Raw genomic sequence first — 11,562 nt, 5'->3', positions numbered from 1 at the left:
AAGGAGTGTGGCTTTAACTCAAAATTTGTACACTACTCTAAAGAGATGATTTCCATAGGTTGAGACATGCACAAACGCTATTTGATCAAAGCTTTAATACATACTAAAGTACATAGTAATATAGGGTACAAATGCTAGGAGAAATTATATGATGAAGGGCCTTATGAAAACGTACTCATCATCCCATCCTTGATATTTGATCCAAAAGCAGCTCCTATCAAGGGTGGTACACCACCTTTAATTGTTCATACAGCCTTTCATCATATAATTTCTCCAAATGCTATCTTTCACAGTGGAACCAATTACTAGTTTGGAGAAATTATATGATGAAGGGCCTTATGAACACGTACTCATCATCCCATCCTTGATATTTGATCCAAAAGCAGCTCCTATCAAGGGTGGTACACCACCTTTAATTGTTCATACAGCCTTTCATCATATAATTTCTCCAAATGCTATCTTTCACAGTGGAACCAATTATTAGTTTGGGGTCGGCATCTTCTCCTCCTTAGTTACTTAGACCAACCCGTGAGCTTCTTTTCACAAATTACCTCTAAGAAACAAGTACTTTGTAGGTGGGATTTGGAATGCATCAGAAAGGAACAGTCTATAAGCAACAAAGCATTATATTATTAAATCAGAGTGCTTATTACAGACATGAATATTCTCATCATTTAAAAGCTTTCGAAAATGTACTTAAAGCTTTTCTCTATTTGTTTCTTTTCACAATGTAAGCAAAAGGGGTTGCCTATGATTCTCAAATCCAAGGTGTGGACAACTCTAAAGAGATTATTCCCCCAAGTTGAGACATGCATAAATTCAGAGTCATGCTCATACAACTCTTGAGCTATTTGGTCAAAGCTTTAATTCCTCTACCACAACCATACAACTCTTGAGCAGAGGACTTGAGGGATCAATAACAAGCAGGAGCCTCCAAGTTTGGCAATCTGACAAATGCAATGGACAATGGAGTAAGAGATATAGGAGATTTTGCATCAACAAGAACAGGATTAAAATTGGGGATGTTTCCATCCACAGTTAGCTTCAAAGGAACCCCATTGAGGAGCATGGTTTGGCTTTGAATGTCGCCATCTTTCGGGGTTAAATGGTACTCTTCTCTCTGTGCTGCACCATCTGATGCTTTCCATCCAACCCATGAAACTCTTCTCTTAAGGCCATGCATCAAAGAACCTTCTCTGTAAGTGGTCTGTCCTACTTGCAGACCGATGTTCGTTCTGCTTTGAACCGTAATTCTGAACTCAGTGGTGTTGCTCAGATTGATCAGAAGTAGAGTAACACCTACCTGCAGAAAGAGGATGTTGCTATTAGAAACACCACAACACCTTTTTTTGTTTTTTGTGGGTATAAATCATAATCACAAATATCTTCCGTATTTTTGAAAATATTATGATATTTTGCAATTTTTTGATAACAAAATAAAATCCCAAAAATTACCCAAAATTCTGAAAAATCAGTGAGATACCTTCACATTTTACTTTTTATCGCAAAAAATATCACGAAAATACCCCGATAAATTCACAATATTATATGTTGTCCTAATTTTGTTCTTAAATTTTATATTTTTATCTATGTTATTTTTAAGTTTTTTTTTTCAGATATAAACCTGAAAACAACAAAAAAATTTAAAATATCAGGACACACTTTTATGAGAAATCCCCGAGACAAATATTTGTGACAGCTATGAACGCGCTCAGGAAGCCGAACCTATGCTTCCTGATCAAGACAAATCAAAGCAAGACAGCCATGCCAAATGGACGACAGACATGCCACAAGGAAAAGTCAAAACCAACAGTTGGGGAACAGTACTTGATGTTTCAAAGGATAGTGTAGAGGAAAAATCAAGATGTTTCATTCTTTTTCCTTTCAAACAATGGGAATGCTTGCAGCTTGCATCTCAAGTATTTGACCAGAAGTAAACAGATTGAAAAGCATTAGCTGAATGACAAACACAGCTGAACTCTTGACAGGTTGCCTTGGCACTCGGAGAACTTGAAATTTTGGTCAATATAACTCAAAATTCAATCTAGTTAACTCAATTTGACACCAGTAAGAAACCAAGCAATGATACACAGATTCTTCTGAATGGACTAGGTACCCGCATTGGATTCCAATACTTTAGGATTCCCTGTGACACTTCAGTCTCTTTTATCTGTCTTTTCGGAATACTACTACCACAGCTTAATATTACGGCATGTTTGAGCTTTATCCATCCTAATACTAAGTGTTTATATGGAAGTAAAACATTATATTTACTTGACCTGTATAGATTTTCAATATATTACTTGTTATAACCATATTATGTAAAAAATTAAAATCTGAGAATTGATTAAAATATTTTGACGAATTCACGAATCTTTCTTTTTGAGGTTTGTTGAATCCAACACTCATACCCATACTGATGCAATATAGAATCCAAGTCAAGTGTTAAGATTTTAATAAACCTTGACAACCAGCCAATTAATAGCTACATAATTCAACATTTCAGGGGTAATTCGGGAGCAAAGTCAATAAATTAGATTAGCCATACCTGTTTTCTTGAACAATGGGCATAGGCACGCAAATATGGAGACCCACTGAAATCAATATCAAGAACCGCTTTTCCCATCAATTGATTCCATAGCCGTGCACTGATTAAAACCAAGCCAACAAAAGCAGGTTCAGCATAAGATGTCCTTCAAGAATGAAATTTATAGCTCTGGGTTACATAAGTGCTTCTTGCCTGTAGTAATCAGGGTTTGGTATGAATGTCGTTCTGTCGAGAAGCCCATAGTTGCCGCCAATTAAACTCTGTCTACAATAAACCTTAGTACCATACTTGGATGCCATTCCGAGCTGATCTAGGTACCTACATTATATACATCTCTTAGAATTTGCATTGAATCTCAAGATGAAAATGAAGAAGCCAGTTAGGTAGGGTGCAACTTGGGTCGATTTTTGGAAATTCAGGTTAAGCTTTTACCATAAAATCGGATTAAGATGAAAATGAACAAGCTAGGTAGTCCGGATTGATTCCAATTCAATTTTTGGCAAAATCTCAACCTGACCCGACCCAAGTTGCACCCCTACAGTTAGGATGATAGAAAAAGAAAAGACCAAACCGAGAATTTGAACGACAATAGAAAACGTACCAAAAACTGTTAACAAAGGTGTTTGATACCAAACGGCCACCACTATTGTAGGCACCTCCAGATTCCCCAACCCAAGCAGAAGCCCATGGGCCATATTGTTGTATGGTGAGTTGGAGATCTCTGAATGTTTTAACTATTTGACTTAAAAAATGGGGATCCAAGATCTTACTTATAAGATTACGATCAACGCCTGAAAAAGAAAGATGAATTATAGATGCCATCAGCACTCAAAAAATAAAAGGATACAGCCATATATACTGTCACTTAGACATGCACATGTATATCTGTATCAGACTTGGACAGACATATCTGTATCACATGCTAGGAATGTCTGTATTCAACGGTCATCTCATATGATAATATTGAAAGATATATTATTTGCATAAATGTTTGAGTACGAAAGAAACATGAATCCAATTACATAAAATCACATGATGATATAAAAAGTGACAAAGTAATCGCAAAAACATGAAACGGGATACACATTAAGGCCATGTTTGGCAGCCATGAAAGTTTTGTCCAGTAAATATTAGTTTATCAAGTGGTGGGAGAGGGTGAGAATTGAGAGGGCATGAGTGAGTAGATGATGCGAAGTGGCAGGAAAATAGGGAAAAGAAAAACTCTACTTATTTCTCCTTACTTTTCAGCCACTTAGCACCATCTCTTCATTCATGCCCTCTCAATTCTCTGGATCTCCCAGTCTCCCTACCCTTCTCTCAACACTTGGTACGCTAATATTTGATGAAAATAATTCATGGTTGCCAAACATGGTCTAAAGTTTTCTCCTGATAATTGTGATTGGTGTGTGTCCAAAACGAAAATCTGGATTATCCATGATGAATGAGTCAAACCTTACCCACCTGGGCCTAAATTATATATGTGATGTGTCATGACATTGACCACCTCTGAACCTGAAGACTGAAGAAGCTGAGTATACCATTGCTGATCGAAGAATCCTCCAGGTGCCACTAGCAATGGCTTTGAGCGGGACCCATCGTATAGGTTATTGAGAATTGCTTTCAGGCCAATTAAATCTTTTCCATACTCTTCAGCATTAACACTTGCACTAACGCCACTCCCACTCAACTCATTTCCTAACATCAGGTAAAGGATGCAGCAATGGTGAGAGAACACCACATTGAGATTTTTCAAGTGAAAGAGATGAAGCAACAAATTTATAAAGTGAAGTACCAAATTCCCATGAATCAACTGGATATCCCTTTGAAATGGTGTACTCTATGAAACTTTGAGCATTACTAGAGTCCCAAGCACCTCCCCAAACGCCCGTTCTCATTTGATGCCTCCCATTCAGTGCATTAAGACCAAATGTCACAATGGCTCTGCAATCACAAGATTTAGACACCAAACACACCATCGGTTTTGGTAACAATAAGGCCCTGTTCGTTTTGGATTTTGCGAATCGATTTTGAGTTCAAAACTGATTATTGGACTTAAAATTAAACACAATTTTGAGTCCAATAACCAGTTTTGGACCAATCACTTCTTAAAATCCAAAACGAACATGGCCTAACCAATTTTTACTGGTATAAACTTCTAAATGAAGATCTATCAAGTTTTCCTATGTGTTCAATTTGTATAGAAAGCACAATTCCTCAGTATAAGATCTCTCCCTTGGAAAAAATGTAAATGGGATTAAAAACCCATACATAGCACACAAATCTTTCGTAAAAATTCATTAGTTCTGTAGCAACAATTGCTCACAACTATCCAGATTTATTACAGAACAACTGGCTTTCATTTAATGTATCTCTATGAGCTATTATAGCAAATGATAACTGCCTACAAACAAGTTAAATGTTTGGAACTTATAGCAATAAGCTAAAGCCTATTGGTTGATAATTATTATATTTAATGAGTAAGAAAGGTGAGTACTCAATACTTCTATCAACCATGCATGTATTTTGCCTAAAATTGTGTTAGTCTAGGTAATATACCCCGAATGCTTAAACAGTCAAAAAAAAAAATTAAGTTCTGGAAATAAAACCATTACCCTGTCTTGATGAAAAATGAGTTGAGTGCATCCCACCTCTCCATGGGCAAACAACCTTTGGAGAATCCGAACAACCCGCCTGGCAACTTTCTAAATGGCTGGCATGGAGGACCCAGATTTCCCACGTCGTACAATACCTGGTCTTGGAGTGAGCCTCCAATCCTTATTCTCAAACCATTGTCAAAACCTACAATTCCAGAAACAAAGAAACATAAAGATAGTATTAGCATCTATTAAGCAATCCAAACGATAACCCCTCACAGGATTGCTTTCTTTTTCAAAAAAAATTGTTTACTTATTCAAAATAAAATGCCGGGATCATCGGGAGCTACATTTTTATTACTGTAAAAGATGTATACTCTATAACAAACATGATTATCACCATCGCTCCAAAAATCAACCAGAAATCCCAAGCAAACAACTTGAATATTCCAAAATCCAAGTAAAGAAATTTCACATAAACCAGACAAAAGCAAAGTGAGTATCATTATCAGAATGGTGGGATAGTAGCGATAAATGAATACCAAAATGACTTTAAGAAAGTATATCTGAATTAAGTAGTCAAGACAAAATACCTTTGATGGCATTGGCAAGAAAGGGCTGGTTCAAATCCTGAAAAAAACACATAGGAGTGCTTTAATTTCTTAAAGAGCAGATGATATTCAACAATAAACAAAAGAAACTTCTCAAAATAACATGTATTGAATCCTCACTAGATTTAGAACAGATGATTGCCCCCATGGGCATTGACCGTAGTCACATTTTTCAGGTGGCCACCAATCCATAGTAGCACAAACAAAAATATCATCAGTCTCAGCTATTGGGGTAACCCCACTGACTTCAATGGTTTCGTCAACAAAGTCTTGGGCCAAAATCTCTGGAATAGAGCATAGAAAGACAAGCAAGAACACTCGCAGACCCATTCCCATATCTACAACAATTACAGTTTCAATAGAGGCAACCCAATTAAATAATCTGCAGAGATTAAAAAAAAAAAGTAAATTAAATATAAGTTTAACCATCTAATCCAAATGCCCCAAAAAAGAAAGATACAGAACTAACTAAACTCAAATTGCCAAATCTAGCAATAGATAGGCATGAGAAAGATAAGACAATAAAAGTGACACAAGTAATTTAATTCAAATTGCCATATTTAGCACTAGATAAGCATGTTTGTCTTTTTGCCCATAAAATTATGAATTTCTAACCGATAAAAAAATGCACAGAATCAAAGCTCTCATCAATAAAAGGGTCCAAATTTTGGACTCTAAAGAGAAATTATTACTGAAATTTGTGTTCTCACCAACAAAAAACATTTTACAGCGGAGTCTAGCAAAATCAACAAAAGTAAAAACAGAATTTCTTCTACCAATCAAAACCCAAAATGTGTTTGGAAATTTAGACTGTAAACTTATAAAGAAGAGAGATTCTCTCTGAATTCTGTTTCCCTTCACAATTACAAATCTGCCTTTTCTTTTCTTCATAACAGATTTAAGAAGTAAAACCAAAGCTACAGCAGAAACAAAATTGGGTTCAAACATTTGTGCTGAAATTTAAGTTTCTTCCCCTAATAAAATCTGTCTTTTTTCATTATCTTCATAACAGACATGAAAGGAACAAAAATTAGAGCTGCCAACAAACAATCTAGACTATTTTAAGAAAAACCCAAAATGATACAAACATTTAGAGACAGAAACAATCACCTTTAATGACTCATCTGGTTCTTGCTAGATTTGGAGAGGCCTTTAGCACAGGGGTGTCAGCATAAAACAGGAATTTTTGTACTATGAGAGAGCATTTTTATCTGCTGGGCTGTCCTCAAATCTGTCAGTTTGAATAAAAACTTTGCCATTTCTGAAAGAGGTGTTTGTTGTACCTCATCAGACTTGCTGCTCTAAGAAGCAAAGGTTTTTCCTGACAGATGAAAAAACATATAATTTCTCTAACATAGCTAAGCAAGGGCAACAAAGTTAAAATAGTGGAGTCTTATGATTTTTTTTATGATAACCTGATAAGATATGTTTAAGATTCTGATTTATCCTCAACAATAATTCATTGCGTCATATGTCATTATGGTATCTTTGTTCCTGCATGTTTTTAGTAAAAACATTAAAAATAAATAATAAAAAAATAAAAATAAAAACTTAGCATAGGGTTATTTGGGTTAGTGGCTAGTTGGCTACTCGTGGAGGCGATTATTATGTGATAAGTTATTGTTTGGGTTGCTCCATTTATGATGTATTTAGTCTTTAGTCAAGGTTTTTTTTTTTTTTTTTTAATATAAGAAGTGTTCTTTATGCAGAGAATTTATATGATGGGTGGCTGTGAAAACATGTGAAGTCTAAAAAGAAAGGTACGGGCCACTTTTTTTTTATGATCCAAACCGTTCATCTGTTTGGGCACAACGTAAATAGGTTGTGAATATGGAGATTTCCAAAAATCATTTACGGAATCTTCTACAGATCGGAGGGTTAGGATCATGCTATGGAACTGATTTTTGGGGCACAATCTATTTACGTTGTGCCCAAACAGATGAACGGTTTGGATCATAAAAAAAATAAATTGGCCCGTACCTACTTTTTTAGACTTCACGGGTTTTCACGGCCACACATCGTATAAATTCTCCTTTATGCATTCGATTATTATGTCTTTGAAGTTTTTTATGTTTTTCTAACCTTAAAATGCTAAAATTTGTAGCTTATGGGCCATTGAATTGAGGTCATTTTTGGGAATTGTGTTGAGCTTTTACCATAAAATGGGGTTGGGGTTGGGTTTGGGTTGATTATTCTAATTGACTTTTTAGCAAAAGCTCAATCCGATCAGACCAAAATATATGTTCGGGCCCACATTATTTGGGTGATAAAAACCATTCAGTTGTTGGGTCAGATAGGGGTGGAGGTGCCACCGTCAAGTCCAAAAGGCTTAAAAGTTAACGATTTCTGTCGAAGGGAGCGGAAATATCCATCATGGGGGGAGGGGGATATCACTGAGACCTAAGATAAATGTCAGAAAAAAAATCAATGATTTAGCTTTTCTTGGCAAAACCCAAAAACGGATATTGATGGATCAAAGGGCTAGGATCAACGGAGCAGATAATGTTCAGGTGGTACAGTGGGCACCAAAAGTGGATGTAAAAATGTTTTCCTTCAAAACAAATATTATTATGAGATATCACCATGGTTTAAAATTTCGATTTCGGTACCGGTTTCGGACTTCCGAAAAACCGAAATTTCGGTCGAAATTTGGTACTCTCGTTCGAAATTCCAGACTGAAATTCCGAAATTTTGTAAAGCTTTAAAAAAAAAAAAAAAACATTTTCTCGAAATTTCGTAAATTACCGAAATTTGGTAAATGGCGAAATTTCTAATTTCGCCAAATACCGGTTTCGGTCCCCACCGAAATCCAAAATTTCAGTCCGAAATTTCAGATTTCGGTCGAAATTTAAAACCATGGATATCACAAGGAAAAAAGAATACTAATTTATTTTTAAATGAGTTTACTATTTTGCTATTTTATTTGTTGATAGAAATACCAGTTCTTTCATGAGTTTTTTTTCCTCTTGAAATAAGATGAATAAATTAGAGATTTAGTGTTAGTAGATAATTATGCTTAAGTTTAATTAATGGACAGTCAATACTTGCACCAACCTTAGAAGGGAGGTATTCCTTCCTTAAATGCTCTGCATCTCCTTTCACTTTCATTCCTTCCTCGTTATATCCTCCCCACCAACTACATGTACATTCATAGATAGATGTCTGCATGTACATAATACATAGGGGAATGATATCGGCACTCCATATTTTGATAATGGCACTACTCACTCCGGTTTACATTAGATTTTTTCCTTATTTTTTTAGCCACTTCATTGAGTCTGCTCATTCATGACCTCTAAAGTCTCATTCATGACCCCTCAAGTCTCTCCTCTCACCCACCTTACATCTCCTCTCACCACTTGAGAAACTAATCTATCATTTAAAAAAAGGACCAATTACCAATGGGGGATAAACATTAGGCAAAATTATCAACGGGGGACAAAAGAGGTCTTGTCAATAAAAGTTGGACGAAAATACCCTTTGGCATTTACAACACGTTTTGACCTTGTTTTCTCCTTCTTTCCTCTTCTTTTACTTTTCCATTATCACCCTTTTGATTTTTTACCCTACTAGTCATCTTCCTCTTTGTTCAGCCACCATTGTTGCTGGCAAATCTTGAAAACTTGAATGTTGAGTTCTTACCATCTATCTCTTTGTATTTAGGTTTTTTTTTTGTTTTTTTTTTTTTAGGGTTTTGCACTATTTTTCATTCCTTTGTTTTTGATTTATCTTGTTTAGGGTTTAAGCGATTTGTTTTTTAGGGTGAGTTCTGGAGATAATGCATGGATGGCTTCACTCACTTTTTTGGAAGACGAGTGGTTGTATAAGAAAAAGTTGATGTAATACATGAATATTCATGGCTACACATTTTTTGATTTACTTAATTATTATTTTTTGTAATACACAAATTGGGATGTAATACATGAAACACATTTAATGAAAACAACATCTATTTCTTTTGTTATTTCTATCATGAGCAGAATTATAATGCCATTAGAAGAGTTGCTATAGGCAGGGGGTTTTGTAGCATAGGAGGTTTATCAACTCTTTGGAAGGGGGTTAGTAACTCTCAAAAGTAGGGCTACCAATTTTTGAATGGGCTTATCAAGTGCTTGAAAATTGGCCGAGGGTACTGGAGTTTTGGAAGAGGGTTTTCAAGTCTTTAGGATTGGGGTTATCTAGTATAAAAAATGGGGTCACCAATTTCGGAATGGGGTGATCAAGTCCCTAAAAATTGGCCAAGGGTACTAGAGTTTTGGAAGGGGGTTTTCAAGTCTCTCGGATTGAGGTTATCTAGTAAAAAAAATGGAGTTACCAATCTCTGAATGGGCTTATCAAGTCCTTGAAAATTGGCCGAGGGTACTAGAGTTTTGGAAGGAGGTTTTCAAGTTTTTAGGATCGAGGTTATCAAGTATCAAAATGGGGTTACCAATTTCCGAATGGGGTTATCAAGTCCCTGAAAATTGGCCTAAGGTACTAGAGTTTTGGAAGGGGGTTTTCAAGTATTTGGGATTGGGGTTATCCAGTATCAAAATGGGGTTACCAATTTACGAATGGGCTTATCAAGTCCCTTAAAATTGCCTAAGGGTACTGGAGTTTTGGAAGGGGGTTTTCAAGTCAATGGGGTTGGGGTTATCCAATATCAAAATGGGGTTACCAAATTCCGAATGGGCTTATCAAGTCCCTTTTGAACACGTTTTTACTTCCTGTTTTTTTTCACTCGTTCATTTTCATGTTTTTTTCTTTCTACCGTACAATTCATCTTCCTCGTCCTCCATTGAAAGGGAGAAGGAGAAATGCAAAACCCTAAAACAAATGAAAAACAAAACCTAGATATTGAGAGAGATATGGGAATGAACTCACGTTTCAAATTTTTGAGTTTTTCCGCCTCCAATGGTAGCTAAATGATGAAGAAGATGACTGGTATGGTAAAAAAAAACAAAGTTGAAAATGAAAAAGTAAAAAAAAGAGGGAAAGAAGAGAGAAGAGGGAAAAGTGGAAAAGCAAAACGTGTTGCTTAAGAAAAGGGCATTTTCGTCCAGCTTTTAATGACAAGACCTCTTTTGTCCCTCGTTGATAATTTCTAAAAGGCATGGGTCCTGTTGATAATTCCACCAAATTTCTGTCCCCCATTGGAAATTGATCCTTCAAAAAATTCATGGTTGCCGGACATGACCTACAAATTGAAGCCATATTTGGCAATCATGAATGTTTTTTCTATGAAAATATATTTTATCAAGCAGTGAGTGAGAGAGAGAGATGGTTACAAGGCGGGGGGGAATATATTGTATTTTGATTAGCGTTTTTCTTTTCCTTATTTTCAGCCTTTTCTCACCCTCTCCTCATTGTCCTCTCTAGTTTCTCCATCTCCCACCTTTCCCAGACCTCTCTCACCGCTTGATAAACTAAAATTCCATTGAAAAAAATTTCATGGCAGCCAAACATGGCCTCCCGTGTTGATCTATTACCTGCTACAAGTGCTGATGATGGGTCTCTTCATCAATCTAGTGGCCGATGAATTACTGATCAAAGATAGAGCAACCACCAAGTTTAATGATTTGGCGGGATCCACAAGGGTCCGTTTGGATGCAAGAAATTTTGAAATAGAAGTGAAGTAAAAGGAAAGGTTACTTTCCATGCGGTGCTTGGTTGTCATGGGAAACTATTTGGAAAATTACATTTGCATGTTTGGTAATATGAAAAAGGAAAATGAATGGGAAAATATTTGGAAAATTACAATAAGATGAAAACTAAAAGTGGATTCCATTTACCAAACCCAATTAGCAGTGCATTTCCCTTCCCTAGCAGG

The 11,562-nt window shown here is 36.0% G+C and overlaps 1 protein-coding gene across 6 annotated transcripts; it reads right to left on the bottom strand.

The window, feature by feature from the left end:
* Positions 1 to 610: 610 nt before the first annotated feature.
* Positions 611 to 7,159, bottom strand: LOC143851277 (heparanase-like protein 1). 6 transcript variants are annotated; one of them, XM_077360635.1, is made up of 10 exons: positions 7,037 to 7,159; positions 5,874 to 6,135; positions 5,736 to 5,772; positions 5,161 to 5,347; positions 4,341 to 4,489; positions 4,010 to 4,243; positions 3,150 to 3,339; positions 2,741 to 2,866; positions 2,549 to 2,648; positions 611 to 1,303 (listed from the first exon to the last, which is right to left on the bottom strand). In XM_077360635.1, exons 1-10 carry the CDS (start codon positions 7,039 to 7,041, stop codon positions 914 to 916), a joined length of 1,680 nt encoding a protein of 559 aa, XP_077216750.1. In that variant the 5' UTR covers positions 7,042 to 7,159; the 3' UTR covers positions 611 to 913. The 6 variants fall into 6 exon arrangements, with proteins under 6 accessions (XP_077216750.1, XP_077216752.1, XP_077216754.1 ...); XM_077360637.1 differs by having other exon boundaries at positions 6,842 to 7,157; XM_077360639.1 differs by having other exon boundaries at positions 5,874 to 6,091; positions 6,842 to 7,157.
* Between the last annotated feature and the right edge of the window lie 4,403 nt (positions 7,160 to 11,562).

Source organism: Tasmannia lanceolata, unplaced genomic scaffold, assembly GCF_043159265.1.
Source record: "Tasmannia lanceolata isolate RefF3 unplaced genomic scaffold, GAP_Taslan_0.1 ptg000018l, whole genome shotgun sequence".
Taxonomy (NCBI): domain Eukaryota; kingdom Viridiplantae; phylum Streptophyta; class Magnoliopsida; order Canellales; family Winteraceae; genus Tasmannia; species Tasmannia lanceolata.
The sequence above is the reverse complement of the archived record's forward strand: the minus strand, read 5'-3'. Positions and strand labels throughout refer to the sequence as shown.

Coding starts and splice junctions, on each gene's coding strand:
- LOC143851277 (XM_077360635.1), bottom strand. Junction 5,773..5,873: donor AATCATCTGTTCTAAATCTA/GTGAGGATTCAA, acceptor TGTTTTTTTCAG/GATTTGAACCAGCCCTTTCT. Junction 3,340..4,009: donor CATATATAATTTAGGCCCAG/GTGGGTAAGGTT, acceptor TTTCTTTTTCAG/GCGTTGATCGTAATCTTATA.